General features: G+C 40.1%; 2 protein-coding genes across 2 annotated transcripts; both read left to right on the forward strand.

The window, feature by feature from the left end:
- The first annotated feature begins 669 nt into the window (after positions 1 to 669).
- Positions 670 to 4930, forward strand: LOC131315965 (receptor-like protein kinase HSL1). The gene is made up of 2 exons (XM_058345221.1): positions 670 to 3628; positions 4306 to 4930. The coding sequence occupies exons 1-2, from the start codon at positions 1033 to 1035 to the stop codon at positions 4692 to 4694; spliced, it is 2985 nt and encodes a 994-aa protein (XP_058201204.1). The 5' UTR covers positions 670 to 1032; the 3' UTR covers positions 4695 to 4930.
- A 6594-nt stretch (positions 4931 to 11524) lies between these two features.
- LOC131317308 (uncharacterized) lies at positions 11525 to 15976 on the forward strand. Its single transcript, XM_058346866.1, has 3 exons — positions 11525 to 11886; positions 14524 to 14919; positions 15942 to 15976. Exons 1-3 carry the CDS (start codon positions 11874 to 11876, stop codon positions 15974 to 15976), a joined length of 444 nt encoding a protein of 147 aa, XP_058202849.1. The 5' UTR covers positions 11525 to 11873.
- The last annotated feature ends 888 nt before the right edge of the window (positions 15977 to 16864 follow it).

Below are 16864 nucleotides of genomic sequence, written 5' to 3' on the forward strand. Positions count from 1 at the left end.
TATACAATTAATTATCCTTCTTCAAATTAAGAAGTGAAATATGAAATATACTTGTATGTTTTGAGATATTTACTGAAACAGCAGTGCTACGAACATAGATAATGTTGTCTGAGATATTTACTTTTGGTAAAAATTTTATGAGGAATTTTATCACTAAAAGACAAGAAAGTTGATGCATTTCTCAAAAAATAGAGTGCGAAAATCATAATACACATTGTTTGGTTCTCCTCTCAAAAATATTTTTTCCAAATTTTTTGATAATTTTGTCATTTGTGTTTTTTCGTCTTTAGTGATTTTTTTAGTTCTTTTATTCTTAATATAGATATATATATATATATATGTATATACAAAAATATAAAAAATTAGTTAGAGACAAAAAATTACGCAAACTTACGTAAAAAAATTTTATCTTTAAATTTTTTAAAATAAATAAAAGACAAAAAATACGTAAATCTATAAAAAAGAATTACCAGTATCTAAAAAATTTAAAGAATTAATTTTCTACTATTTTTTTTATTAATGTCACCTCTTTTTGCTCATTAAACAAATCATCTAATAAAAATATACAATGGAGTGACATTAACACAAAAAAAAAAAGAGTGGCAAAATTACTCCGAAAAATTACCAGTGTTCAATACTGTTCATCTACCTCGCACAGTCTCTGGCAAAGCTCCACAGCAGTAGCTGGCTTCCAGATAAACACGATTGTCGGCTCCCCCTGCATACTTGCAACCCCATCATCTCTCTCTCTCTCTCTCTCTCTCTCTCTCACACACGCAAGCACACTCATTTCACAAAAATACTCCAGTAGAACGCATGATTCAACTACTCCTCATGCCTAATTGACCCCCAAATCTCCACTCTCCGATCCCCCCTCTTCTCCTCTCCTCTCTCTCTCTCTCTCTCTCTCTCTCTCTCTCTCTCTCCATGTTACTACATATAGTCCCTCCCTCCCTCCCTGTACAATAGGAGTATAATACTACTACACTGAAATAAAGATCAATCCCTTTGGAAGCAACCAAAACACAAACAATGCTTCCTCTGCTCCTCCTCCTCCTCCTCCTCACCCCCGTCCACTCTCTGAACCTACAGGGCCTCTACCTCCACACCCTCACCCTCTCCCTCTCCGACCCAGACAACTTCTTCTCCACCTGGAACCAGAGGGACCCCACCCCCTGCAACTGGACCGGAGTCACCTGCGACACTCAGTCGGAGGAGGTCTACTCACTCGACCTCTCCTCCGCCAACCTCTTTGGCCCTTTCCCCTTACCCCTCTGCCGCATTAACACCCTCACCTTCTTATCTCTCTACAACAACTCCATCAACTCCACCCTCCCGGACAACATCTCCGATTGCCAATCCCTACAACACCTCGACCTTTCTCAAAACCTACTCACTGGATCCCTACCCACTACTCTCTCTCACCTACCCAGCTTAAACTACCTCGATTTGACCGGAAACAACTTCTCCGGCGACGTCCCGCCGAGCTTCGCCGCCTTCCCCCGCCTCGAGGTGCTCTCTTTAGTGGCCAATTTGTTCGACGGTGAAATCCCTTCCTTCTTGGGTAACATCACAACTCTGAAGCAGCTGAATCTCTCTTACAACCCGTTTAGACCGGGTCGGGTCCCGCCGGAGCTGGGGAACTTGACGAATTTGGAGATCTTGTGGATGTCCGGGTGTAACTTAATGGGTCCGATCCCCGACTCGCTGGGTGGACTCAAGAAGTTAAAGGACTTGGATTTGGCTCTGAATAACTTGAATGGGAATATACCGAGTTCGCTCACTGGGTTGACGAGCGTGGTGCAGATAGAGCTGTATAATAACTCGTTAACCGGGGAGCTCCCGGCGACGGGGTGGAACAAAATGACGTCGTTGCGGCTGCTGGACGCCTCGATGAATTACTTGAGTGGGTCCATTCCAGATGAGCTGTGTTCTCTGCCACTTGAATCATTGAATCTGTACGAGAATCAGCTAGAAGGAGATTTACCGAAGAGTTTAGCAAAGTCTCCGAATTTGTATGAGTTAAGGTTGTTTGGAAACCGGTTAACGGGGGAGTTACCGGCGGATTTGGGGAAGAACTCTGCGCTGTTGTGGGTTGACGCGTCGAACAATAAATTCCAGGGACAAATCCCATCTGGGTTGTGTGAAAAAGGTACTTTAGAGGAGCTTTTGATGATATACAACTCATTTTCCGGCGACATTCCGGCGAGTTTAGGGGAGTGCACGAGCCTTACGCGGGTCCGGTTGGGGTACAACAACTTTTCCGGCGAGGTTCCGGCGGGACTCTGGGGGCTTCCCAACGTTTACTTGCTCGAGCTGGCCGACAATTCGTTCTCTGGCGGAATCGCGAAGACGATAGCCGGAGCGTCGAATTTGTCGGCGCTGGTGATATCGAACAACGGATTCTCCGGCGGTATCCCGGAGGAGATTGGGTGGTTGGAGAATCTCACGGAGTTCACCGGAAGCAATAACCGGTTTACTGGGTCGTTACCGGATAGTATAGTGAATCTTGGGCAATTGTGGAAGCTGGATCTTCACAACAATGGCTTATCTGGGGAAATTCCGAGTGGGATTCATTCATGGAAGAAACTCAATGAGCTGGATTTGGCTGATAATGACTTTTCTGGGAATATTCCAGAAGAAATTGGAACTTTGTCAGTTCTAAATTACCTTGATTTGTCTGGGAATCAACTTTCAGGGAAAATCCCACTTGGGTTGCAGAATTTGAGGCTAAATGAGCTCAATTTGTCCAGTAACCACCTCTCAGGTGATATTCCTCCTTTTTATGCTAAGGAGATTTATAAGTCCAGCTTTTTAGGTAACCCTGGTTTGTGCGGTGATATAGCTGGTCTGTGTGACAAGAAAACTGGGTATAAGAATATGGGTTATGTTTGGTTACTTAGATCAATCTTTATGCTGGCTGGGATAGTTTTCATTGTGGGTGTTGTTTGGTTTTACCTGAAGTATAGGAATTTCAAGAAAGCAAAAAGTGCGATTGACAAGTCGAAATGGACTCTAATGTCGTTCCACAAATTGGGTTTTAGCGAATTTGAAATCTTGGATTGTCTTGATGAGGATAATGTGATTGGAACTGGATCTTCTGGGAAAGTTTATAAGGCTGTTCTTAGTAGTGGAGAGGTGGTGGCGGTGAAAAAGCTATGGGGCGGAGGGGCAAAAATGGTGGTGGAGAGTGGAGATGTTGAAAAGGGTGGCAATGTTATTCAAGATGATGGTTTTGAAGCAGAAGTCGAGACATTAGGAAAGATAAGGCACAAAAACATTGTGAAGCTATGGTGTTGTTGCACTACGAAGGATTGCAAGCTTTTGGTGTACGAGCATATGCCTAATGGGAGTTTAGGGGATTTGCTTCATGGAAACAAGAGTGGGATGTTGAGTTGGCCTATTAGGTATAAGATCGCGATGGATGCAGCAGAGGGGCTTTCGTATTTGCACCACGATTGTGTGCCTCCGATCGTTCATAGGGACGTGAAGTCGAATAATATCTTGTTGGATGGGGATTTTGGAGCACGAGTGGCAGATTTTGGAGTGGCGAAAGCGGTGGATGCGATTGGGAAAGGGGGGAAATCAATGTCTATAATCGCGGGGTCCTGTGGATACATTGCTCCAGGTTAGTGTGTTCATATGTTTTGTCATTACCATTCCCCGATGTTATATTTCGCTAATGTTAGATCATTGCTGTTGTGGTTGAGTGCACGCTTATAGTAGTTCGCAAACAAAAACAGGTCATTGATAGGTAGATACTGGTATTTGTTTCTATCTGTTCTGTTTTCGTAGTTAACTGCAGGTTTCTAATAGTTCAAAACGCCCATTGCTCTGTAAAATATTTCCTAAAGCTAAAAGTATCCAATAGTTTCACCATTGTAGCCAAATGGTATTTGTTATGAAAGAGCAACCGAACCTAACAGAATCATCTGATAGCTATTTAGAACGAATTGCTATTCTTAGCAGTCAAATTAATAAACGAATTGAAATTTAGCTATTCTTAGCAGTCAAATTAATAAGTTTGTGTCAGTTATGCATCAAACTGACGATTACCTCTTATTTCCAGTTTTTTCTTGAAGTTCTTGGCTTACTTTGGCAAATCAATACTAATATCTTCCATCCACTCTGAAAGTTCCAATCATACTAGAAATCAGAATGATCAGTTAGACTTGTTCATGTCAAATTGTCAGTAGCCATATTCAGTTCAAACAAATGTTGGTATTGAGTACTTAGCGTCTGCTGGTTATTATTTCTAGATTATCCTTTCAATCCCTCAATTTAACATTTACTTGTCCATTGCAGAATATGCATACACGCTGCGAGTGAATGAGAAGAGCGACATATACAGCTTCGGCGTGGTCATCCTCGAATTAGTCACCGGGAGGCTCCCAGTGGACCCTGAATTCGGGGAAAAGGATTTGGTCAAGTGGGTATGCACTACTCTTGACCAAAAAGGCATAGACCATGTACTCGACTCAAAGCTCGATTCATGTTTCAAGGAGGAGGTATGCAAAGTACTCAACATTGGCCTCCTTTGCACCAGCCCTCTGCCAATCAACCGCCCCTCCATGAGGAGGGTGGTGAAATTGTTGCAAGAAATAGGTGCCGAAAGCCAGTCCAAGAATGGGAAAGATGGGAAGTTGACGCCTTATTACTACGAAGATGCTTCAGATCAAGGAAGTGTTGCTTGAGAAACGGATGTGGAAGGAGAAGGAGAGGGAGAAGGATTGGGCTTCTTTTTTTAGATGTTTTTTCTCAGTTCTTGTTCCCTCTTGAGTGTTTGTTTGCTGTCTTCGGTGAAAGGAAAGAGTTAAGAGGTAGTGGTTTTCAAAAAGAGAAATTTGGTCCTGTGAGTTCATGTTTGCTTGTATATTGTTAACTACTACAATTAACTATCAAAGTCTTCCCTCGTATCAAGTTTTATCTACAAGTCATCTGGATAAGTTCCTGCCTCTTGTTGAATGTAAGGTTGTAAACGAGCCGAGCCAAGATTCGAAGTGTTCAAGCTTAAAAAGACACCAGTAGACAGTAGTTGATTGGAGCAAAAATGTTCAAGCTGGCCTCAAATTGACGAGCCAAGCTCGGTCATAAACTTGAACTTGAAAAAAGCATGATAATCCTATCAAAACCATATTTGCAAATTTGTTCAAAAATCTTGCAAAATCGAAAGAATAAGGGGCAAGTGCAACTTTTCAAATTTTGTTAATACAGGTTTGAGTTTACTGCCCTACTCAAACCGAGCTAGGGTATACTGGAGCTTGGTTTGGTTATAAATTGAACTTAAAAGTTTTGCGAGCTCAAAGTCGCTTCCAAGGAACCACGCTCAAGTTGTTAATGAACAATTCGGTTCGGTTCGGTTTGGTCGAGTTGAATTGTTTGAATTTTTACCCAAACATGCCCATTTGTACAGTCCATTGATGTTGAATTCTCTCTGGCATCTCTCAGGTGATTTTTCCTTTTTCACCTAAATCAAATTTCTTGCATTTAACAACTTGTGCCTTAAATGGTAATAACTACTAGTCTGTGTGCTACTGTCTTTATGAAATATCAATATCAATATTTTGATAAGATTCAAAGAATGGAATATCTCCTACAATTCTCTAGGGTTAAAATTCTTTTCGAGACTCAGAAATATTTACAAACCCTCCGTTTTTACCATATGGGAATATTACCAAGGGACAGCTCTATGTATCTCAATAATGAGGGTTGTTATGTAGGGTTGGTCCTTATGGACCCTTCTCATTTAATGCTTTTGGTCCTCTCTCTCTCTCTCTCTCTCTCTCTCTCTCTCTCTCTCCATTTTGTAATAGGAGAAACAAATAAAAGATGAAACTGGAGGGGAGGACCATAGTGGTCTTGGCAATAACCTAAAAAACATTTCTTTCTGTTGAGCACATGTGTATATCTGTCTGTTTGTGTTTTTAGAAGAAGTGGGCGAAACGAGAGGGAAAGAAATGGGGTGATTGACCGGCGGGTCCAAAAAACTGGAGGGAAACTCCAGTAGCTCCTGGACGACGCCAAAAAGCACCGATAAAGATTTTAACATTTTTTCCGACAATAATATCCTTCTTCTATAACATGCATAGGGCGTGACCAACTCACACACATAGTCTCGATCTTCCCAGACTCTCTCTCTCTCTCTACATTGGTAAACCCTAGACTCTTCTCCCTCATTCTCTTCTGCATTATCGAAGTAATCTCTCTCTCTCTCTCTCTCTCTCTCTCTCTCTCTCTCTCTCTCTCTCTCGCACTCACACACAAACACACACACAAATTTTCACGAGTTTGAGTGAAATCAAGCTCGATCTAGCGCAAACACAAGACCTCGACAGAAAATATGATGGAGAAATTCGTTAGTCTATGTGAAATTTAGTTTGCTCAAAGCAAGTAAATTCACGAGTTTGTATCAATATTATCTCCTTCTTTTTATCAGCAAAATTGAATTTTATTAAAGGGATTAGGGAAAAGGGATTCCAACCAAAAGTTGGAAATACAAAGAGGGACAAAGCCCTCAACACCTAAGGGCCAAAAAACCCAGATACAACATTAAAGCAGACTCCTGATGGCCTAAAAAGCCCAAATATTACAATTAAGCACACACCCAAAGAAGCCCAAAACCTAACCCTAAAAAATCTATACAATTTCAGAACTATACCGGAAACTGACCGCATGCACCACCACACTCTGCCAGTTGACCACCCGCATCACCAGTACCAACAATCACCAGCCCACCACGGCCACCGCAAGCCAACCCATGTCAATGATCAGAAACCTTGATGCAACCCATAAAACTGGACGCGAGCCTCAACCAAAGCCGTTAGGCGAAGACCGTGCCACCCAACAGTGAAACATGGGGTGTAACGCCCCGAATTTTGGGTACGTTAAAAAGACAATTTCATTTAAAACCTCAAAATAGAGTCACAATTTATTGATAACCTCAAAATAGAGTCTGGCTCTTCTTACAACAAATACTCTCACAAGAGTTCAATATTTACACAAATGAAGGGGGTTCTAAGGTTCCTATCTACAGCTCCTCCTTCTTCTCCATCCTAGCCAGCTCCTCAGCTCCAAAAGTCTCCACGGTGATCTGCTTACCCTGATCATCTACGAAATCTGACACATTATACCGGCGTCGCCACCCATATAATATGTCAGGGTCACCAAAAAGGCAACACCGTGAGCTACAAAGCTCAGCAGAGTAATCCTTACCCACTAACCCATAACTTAAAACAACAGGAAATAATAACACATCGATTTCCACATGATACATATATACGCAGTTAATAATTTACACATCCACATTCATTAATCATCTATCGTTGGTGTCCAAGATTTCCAGGCTTCTCCTACGTGACTCATCGTAGACCGTGTCAATATTTTCACATACCAATTCATCTTTCAAAAATCATTTGTTTAACTCACACCATATTGCATTGGCTCCGTACCGCGGATAACCAAGCTACACACCCAACCTCACAATGGTTCCGTTTTTCCTGGATCCCATTGGAACACACACAAAACATACTCCACACAATGGGCTACCACGTCCGGCCACATTGCGGTTTCCAAAATTTGTTTTTAACACACCCAACCTCACAATGGTTCCGTTTTTCCCGGATCCCATTGGAACACACACAAAACACACTCCACACAATGGGCTACCACGTCCGGCCACATTGCGGTTTCCAAAATTTGTTTTTAACACACCCAACCTCGGTTCCGCCGCGCCGGTCTTCCGAGTATCCTCACAATGGTTCCGCCGCGCCGGGTTCCCATTGGCACACAATTGCATTGGCTCCTCTCCGCGGATAACCAAGCCATACCTCACCATGGTTCCGCCGGTCCGGGTTCCCATGGGAACGCACACAACCTCACAATGGTTCCGCTATTCCGGATCTCCATTGGAACACACACAACCTCACAATGGTTCCGCTTTTCCCGGATCCCATTGGAACACACACAACCTCACAATGGTTCCGCTATTCCGGATCTCCATTGGAACACACACAACCTCACAATGGTTCCGCTTTTCCCGGATTCCCATTGGAACGCACACAACCTCACAATGGTTCCGCTATTCCGGATCTCCATTGGAACACACACAACCTCACAATGGTTCCGCTATTCCGGATCTCCTTTGGAACACACACAACCTCACAATGGTTCCGCTTTTCCCGGATTCCCATTGGAACGCACACAACCTCACAATGGTTCCGCTATTCCGGATCTCCATTGGAACACACACAACCTCACAATGGTTCCGCTATTCCGGATCTCCATTGGAACACACACAACCTCACAATGGTTCCGCTTTTCCCGGATTCCCATTGGAACGCACACAACCTCACAATGGTTCCGCTATTCCGGATCTCCATTGGAACACACACAACCTCACAATGGTTCCGCTTTTCCCGGATTCCCATTGGAACGCACACAAAACACACACCACACAATGGGCTACCATGTCCGGCCACATTGTGGTTTTTCACAATCCACGCAATGGGCTACCAAGTCCGGCCACATTACGAGTTTTCATACACACAACGGGCTACCAAGTCCGGCCACGTTGCGGTTTTCAAAATCCACACGATGGGCTACCACGTCCGGCCACATCGCGGTTTCCAAAACATTTCAACCTTTTCAAATGTTTCTTTTACACACGCACACAACTCACATAATGCCACCCAAAACCGGTCATTATGTTGTTTCAAAAATATTTCCTTCCTCGAAAAACGTTTCCTTTCATTAATCACACTCTAGGTGTCATGTTTCTACATTCCCGGTTCTCGTGTCTCGTTTACATTCAAGACTCCGCGGTAGGACACGTATCTTTCTAACAAGATCGTCCAATTCTATATTACTTTAACACGCTCAATCACTACTTATAGCATAACGCCACATATACGGACGCCTTTGGAGTGTATCACTTATGCTTTATTCAAAGCACAACGCCACATGTACGGACGTCTTTGGAGTGAAATCACTTATGCTTTATCACATACCACAAGTAATACAAGCAATTCATATACGCATACTCATGACTATCTTAAAGATCAAAATACGAATACTTCTAATCAAACGATAAGTACGGAAATAAAGATAACCTACTTTATACTTGAGTAAGTAAATAAGTAAATGGGAAGTAAGTAAGGATTTCCTTACAGTTCTTCTCGGCGGTAGTCGGCTACGAAAGGTACGTCGGTGGTCGGGCGGAGTAACTTCCTACAGTGGTCTCCGGTAGCTTCGAAAGAGAAAGGTTTCTCTCGAAACTTCTACTTGACTAATACTACTACTACTTTTGGATCGAGAGGGTGGTCGAGTGGCGGTCTAGTGGCGGCTTAGGATGAGTTTCTTGAAGAACTCAAGAAGAACTCAAGAACATGAAGAACAAAAGAAAGAACAAAGAAAGAATACAATTTTTCTAGAGAGAGAAGTTGCTAGGTGAAGGTGTGAGTTCAATGGCATGGGATGGCTTGCTATTTATAGGCAAAACCTTGGCCCTCTCCTCCCTCTCATGGCCGGCCCCCCTCTCTCTCTCTTTACCTCAAATTTTGACACATGGCATGCACTTATGGAAGGTTAAAGTCTAAACCTAGGCTTGCATGGCTAAATGGTAGGCTTGCATGGCTAGGATTTGCTAAGGATTTGATCTTTGGGAGATTTGTTGCAAGGATGGGAGACAATGGTACAAGATTTGGGTACTAATCAAATATGGAAGTACAAATGGGGAGTTAAGTTTGGTTAGGGAAAAAATTCTCCAAGGATTGGAGAAAGATCAAGGAAGGATCATGGAAGGTCAAGAAAGTACAACAAAATCTCTCCCTCTCTCTCTCCTATCTCTCTCTCGGCTCTCTCTCTCCTCTCCCTCTCTCTCGGCCTCTCTCTCCTCTCTTGGCCTCTCTCTCCTCTCTCTTGCAAAGGTACACATACACACACACACATATATATATATATACATATATATAAATGCAAGAAAGAATAAGAAAGGTACAAAGGTACAAGATTCTTTCAAATCTAAAAACCAATAAACAAAAATCCAATTAGGCACATGCCCCTTTAAATAAATAAACTAGGGTACTTTGTAATCTAGGTAGATCACACTTCCCATTAAACAAATCCAATTGGGTAAAAACCCCAATACAAAATAATAAAAAGGTACTTAGGAGAATATTAGGCTTAAAGGCTACATAATAAAATATGGGTACTTCATCACATGGGGTTTTAAGAAAAAAGATTAATTTAATAAACCCATGTACTTGGTGAAAGAATAACTCTATTACCCAATGGATAATAAATACCCTAACGGTTATCGTCCAATGGATAATAAGGTACGAGTACTTTAAATCATAATTTAAGTCTTTTAAAAGACTACATGTCCTTTTGAAATTTACGCATGTGTTTATATATATGTACTCTAGTCAAATATAATAAAGGAAAAGCTTTTGTCCAATGAGTAAAGATTTTCCTAACAATCTTTGTCCAATGGACAATAGTTACTATGGTACTTTTATTAGAAAAAATAATCAAAAGTACTTTTCAAAATAATTATAAATGTCATTTCTTTTAAAAGATCAAAGTACTTGTCAAATCTTTCAAAAACCCTTTTAATATAAAGAATTGGGTTTCTATTATCCAATGGATAATAGTTCCCCTAACATTTATTGTCCAATGGACAAAGAATAAAACCAAATTAATAAAAAGAAATAAATAAGAAATTTCTAGGGTTTGAAAAGTTTGACTAGTCACATCAACTTTATTGGAAGATTCCCTAGTCACATCGGTACTTTATTTGGTCAAAAGACTTTATTACCCAATGGTTACTAACTTTCCTAGCGGTTATTACCCAATGGATAATGATTCTCCTTGCGGTTAATAACCAATGGACAAAAGAGTACAAAGCACCTTTTATTTTAAAATAAGATTTTAAAATGACTACATGTACTTTTATAAATAAAAAATTTATTATCCAATGGACAAAAATTACCCTTGTGGTTATTATCCAATGGATAATGGAGGGGTGGAAGAATCCCCAATAAACAATGCATATAAGTACTAGCACATGTTTTTATAAACCATTAAAATATTATATCTTTGTACTTATCAAAAATATTTTAATAGGAGGCCTATTGTCCAATGGACAAAGATTACCCTAGCAACTATGGACCAATGGGTAAAGATAAAGGTTCAAAAGGTCCAAGAGGTTCATCTAGTAACTAGGTAAGTCGGTTGCTTGGTTCCTCCAAGTAGTCGGTTGGAAATTAACAAAATTGGTCACGTAGGTTTTTCTAGTCACGAGTTTAACCAAGGACCAAAATTTAACTACGAAGAATATCAACAAGAAATCATATAACACTCAAGAGAAAATAAGTAATTCAAATAAAATTCAAATATTTAACGAAATTTTTACAGACCAAAATTCAGGGTCGTTACACGGGGGGAGGCAACATCGACCAAGCTTCGATACTCCACCGGATCGCCACGCTGTTAGGCAACAACGCTGGTTGTCTAGGAACAAACTGTTAGTTTTTTCCCATTAGTGTGGCCCACTAGCCTTCACGTTTTGTATATGTGGGACTCCACTATCAGATAAGCCAATGAAGTGATATGGTTCATTACGATAACTAATTAGAATTATAGATTAAGGAAAACTCATGATAATAAAAGAGACCTTGATGGACTAGGTGTCTTTTAATAATTATCTCTAAGGCCCTCTTCTCTCCTCTATAAAAGGTAGAATACTCACCCCTTATTCATACGGTTTTTTCATCAATTAAAGTACTGGGGTATTCTAGAAAAGTAGAGACAGAGAGAAGAAGGTGAGCCAAGAATTAAGGTGTTTCTAATTAAGGAGTTTGTTCTCTCTAATCACGATGGCCAACAAAGGTACGCTATTTATTGTTCTTGAGATGTGTTGAATTCAAGATCCTGTTATATCTGTTTTTCGCATAATAGTTTTAATACAAATATAGATTTACAGTTGGTATCAGAGCTTGGTTTTTTCTGAATCAATACATCTTGGAATTTAATCATGTTAAACATACTGCTATGCGTCGAATTATTGCCTATCGACTAAATTGAAACATCGGACCTGTGATACTCACGTGTTTTCAAGTAACCGACGTTCGTGAATTAGCAGTTTATAATATGGCAAAGGTGATCTTTGATTTTTATTGGTATTTGAATTTTGTCTTTTATGGTTCATGAATCCCAATCATACGTGTCTTCCAAAGATTTATTTTTCACAGTTGATGATGACACATGGAGCATATTATCGATTTTACTCCTTATGTAACTAATAGTTTATTGCTACTGTGCCGTTCTTTGGTGAGATAGAAAGGATGTTTTTTTCTTCTTCTTTCATCTCATTTATAGTCGACGTTGATTCATGGGCTAATAAGTGAATATATTAGCATAAACCATTAACTTTTTTTGTTGGTTGATAATGTTTCGGTAAAGACAGTCCTCGTCTCGGCATTTAATTATTTTTCACATGTAATCTATGTGATTTTAAGATCTAAATTGCCATAGTGGATTTTGCTTGATGGAGTCTATTAATTTTAGTCCTTTATGCAACTAACAGTTCACCTTCTGTTATATATGAATACTGCTTGCATAATGATTGGGTAAGTAAGTTGTGTAAAATTGATTGAATCGTAATTGGGATTCATTTATTTGTCATGCTTAGTGGACTGGAAAATCATCTTACTGTAATGGTGATTTTATGTAATCGTGATTCTGTTTTTATGTGTTTAGTAATAGAAATAAAGATCATAACCGCATGCTTACAAAATTAATTTGTTTTGTCAGATTATGTTTTCTGCAATAATGTATGATTATTTTGAAGCACTTAATCGGGAAAGTTTATCTATTATTGTGTTACAGTATATGTAAGAGTTATGGTTATAGTGAATGTCATTGAACGGATTATCAATCACATAAAAGAATACTTAGTTATATATTTTATTTTTTGATAATAGTGATTGAATAAAAGAATGACATCGGCATAACTCGAATAAAAAAATAGAGTATATTATTGGTTAGTTTAATATTCACAGGAATTACTAATTTGGTAGTTACCAAAGTGGTCTAGGTTAGTGAAACTTATGAATATTAAATTACATTAAAGTTTTGTTAAAAGGGTAACAATTAAGTCAATGATATTCTCGATTGCAGTCAAAATTATAAGAATGAGACTAGGCCCAAAGGAGAGACACATTTAAATAATTATGAACTGGGTAGGATGAGTAATTTATGCAACTTAACGGGTTAGGATTGGATATCCAAAGATAACATGACTAACTTGATAAGGTGTATAAATTATTTAGACCTACGTAGGTGATTATGTTGCACCTAAATGATGAGTGAACAATAGGTATGCTTAGGTTTTGCCCAAAGGTGGACCTAAGTGATGTCAATAGTTCATCATTATAGATGTCCTAATTAATGAGTGAACAATAGGTATGCTTAGGTTTCACCCAAAGGAGGACCTAAGTGATGTCAATAGTTCATCATTATAAATGTTTATAATTCTCAAAGCTTTTATTAAGTATTGTCCTATTTTGTTTCTGTAGGGAGGTATTCCTGAACAGGTACAAAACGAGCCCGAGCACGGTCAAAGAGAAGGTCAACGCATTATGGACCAGTGATATGAGAAGTCAATGGTCCAGAGAGGTTGTATGATTCTCGGTGCAATAACACGAGACGTTATTGGACCGAATACAAGGAAAATTACAAGAGATGCCACTGTTCAAGAAACTTGTTCGGCAAGAGAGAGTCGAACATGAGGAGAGCTCCTTAGAAAGGATATGGTCCAAATTGTTTCCTTAGGACCAGTTACATGTGAAGTAACTAGTCCAGGCCGTCTGTTCGGCCATGAGACGGCCGAACAAAGAAAGAGCTCCAATCAAGAGTAGGAGCAGAGGGAACATTCTAGAAGTGTCCAGAATCACTGGTATTCCGTTACGGGATGAGATCCCAAGAATATAGGATCTAAGAAAGATACCCAACGAGTATGGGATGTTCGGCTTGTTATGGAAAGAGTCCTACAAGGATTAAGGAAATAAACTGATAAGGGAACGAGAATCCAAGAGATCCTAGTTTTCCTATACGAGGTAGGAAACCTAGGACAATATGGATACTTGGGCAGCAAGCATCCATAAATCTATAAATAGGAGGTAAACCTAGAGGTAAAAGGTACGCAATACACTGCATTCTTATTGCTTTCCTACTGATAATTAGGGTTTGATCGCTAGTACGAAATACTAACAAAGGCATCGGAGGGCCTTTGCCACGAGAGGCAAAGGTGCACTCACTCCTTGTCTGTTTTGCAGGACAAGGGTTTCATTGACAAATTAGGGTTACGTTCAAGAGGCACGTGAAGCCGCTGCATTCCAGTGCTGTTCAGAGCACTACTTGAATTTGTCCACCTACAGTTTCCTATTACAGTTCCTTATTTCACTGTACTAGAATACCTAAAGGCTGGGGAAGATTGCTTTAAATTTGCTGATAAGTCACTTGTAGGTACGATTATGGCTGAGTTAAGCACCATGAAATATGATGGTAGTCGTAGAGTTCAAGAGCATATCTTGAACATGTATGATAAAGCTGCAATGCTTGCAACCTTGGAAATTCAAGTGGATGAGTCTTTCCTTATTCAAGCTATACTTAACTCACTTCCAGCACAGTTTGGCCCATTCAAAACTCACTTTAATGCCCACAAGAAAGAGTGGAGTTTGAATGAGCTAACAAACTTGTGTGTTCATGAAGAAGTGAGATTGAGAAGGGAAAGGCGTCACACTGCATTGACAGTGACTCAAGTTGCTATAAAGAAAAAGGGTAAAATGAGAAAATATTCACCAATGAAAGTCAGTGAACCTGAGAAAAGTAGTCAGGCTCATAATGGTTTCATTGTCAAGTGTAGGTGGACAAATTCAAGTAGTGCTCTGAATAGCACTGGAATGCAATGGCTTCACGTGCCTCTCGAATGGAACCCTAGTTTGTCAATGAAACCCTCGTCCTGCAAAACAGACAAGGAGTGAGTGCACCTTTGCCTCTCGTGGCAAAGGCCCTCCGATGCCTTTGTTAGTATTTCGTACTAATGGAGCCCTAATTATCAGTAGGTAAATATCAAATAATGCAATGAATTGCATACCTTTTGCCTCTAGGTTTACCTCATATTTATAGATTTGCATATGCTTGCTGGCCAAGCATCCGTGTTGCCCTAGGATTCCTAACTCGAATAGGAAACCCAGGATATCAAGGATTCTCGTTTCCTTTATCAGTTTATTTCCTTAATCCTTGTAGGACTCTTTCCATAACAAGCCAATCATCCCATACTCGTTGGGTATCTTTCTTAGATCCTATATTCTTGGGATCTCACCCTTTAACGGAATACTGGTGATTCTGGACCCTTCTAGAATGTTCCCTTCAATAGGACTTCTCTCTTTGTTCGGCCATCTCATGGCCGAACAGATGACCTGGACCAGTTACTTCACATGTAACTGGTCCTTAAGAAACAATCGAGACCATATGCTTTCTTCATTGTTCGGCTCTTTGCCGAACAATGTATCTGAACAGTGGCATCACATGTCACTTTCCTTGTATTTGGTCCAATAACATCTTGTGTTATTGCACCGAGAATCGTGCAACCTCTCTGGACCATTGACTTCTCATGTCACTGGTCCATAGCGTGTTGACCTTTTCTTTGACCGTGCTCGGGCCCGTTTTGTACCTGTTCGGGAATACCTCCCTACATCAAGTGTCACTTTTGTGGCAGTAAGAGACATGTGAAGGAGGACTGCAATAAGCGTAAGGCTTGGTTCGAAAAGAAGGGTAATAATCTTTCTTTTGTATGTTACGAATCAAATCTTGATGAAGTTCCTTCTAATACTTGGTGGATAGATTCTGGAGCTACGACTCACATTACGAATTCCTTGCAGGGATACCTTTCAACCTGAAAACCAGAGAAAAGTGAGAGATTTGTCTTTATGGCGAACCGTCTCAAGGCTGACGTGGAAGCTGTTGGTACCTATCGCTTGGTTTTAGAGACGGGTCATTAGATAGATCTTAAAGACACTTTTTATGTTCCCTCTATTTCTAGGAATTTGGTTTCTTTATCTAAATTAGATTGTTTTGGATATTCAGTTTCATTTCGTTGTCGAAAACTCAAATTGATGTTTAATTCAATAATGGTTGGTTCTGGTGATTTATATAATGGTTTATATAAAATTGCCTTGAATCATGAGTTTGCACAATCATTAGTGACCCTGCATTCGGATGTTGGTTTAAAACGTGGTCGAATATATGAAAAATCATTTACCCTATGGCATAGACGATTGGGGCATATCTCCAAGGATAGAATTGACAGATTGGTGAAGAATGGGATTTTAAAAGACCTAAATTTCACTGATTTTGAAATTTGTGTGGATTGCATTAAGGGAAAGCAAACCAAACACACAAAGAAAGGTGCCACTAGAAGCAATGCACTTCTTGAGATAATCCATACTGATATTTGCGAAAGTCCTATTCCATGTTTTGCTGGACAAAAATACTTTATCACCTTTATAGATGACTTCTCACGTTATGGTTACGTATATCTAATTCATGAAAAGTCTCAAGCCGTTGACATCCTTGAGGTGTACATTACTACATCCTTGAGATGTACATTACTGAGGTCGAGAGACAATTAGATAGAAATGTCAAAATAGTGAGGTCGGATAGAGGTGGTGAGTTTTATGGAAAATATAATGAGTCAGGCCAAAATCCTGGCCCATTTGCCAAACTATTAGAAAAGCGAGGCATTCGTGCTCAATACACAATGCCTAGTACGCCACAGCGGAACGGTGTTGTTGAGAGGCATAAT

Source organism: Rhododendron vialii, chromosome 2a (assembly GCF_030253575.1).
Source record: "Rhododendron vialii isolate Sample 1 chromosome 2a, ASM3025357v1".
Classification (NCBI taxonomy): Eukaryota; Viridiplantae; Streptophyta; class Magnoliopsida; order Ericales; family Ericaceae; genus Rhododendron; species Rhododendron vialii.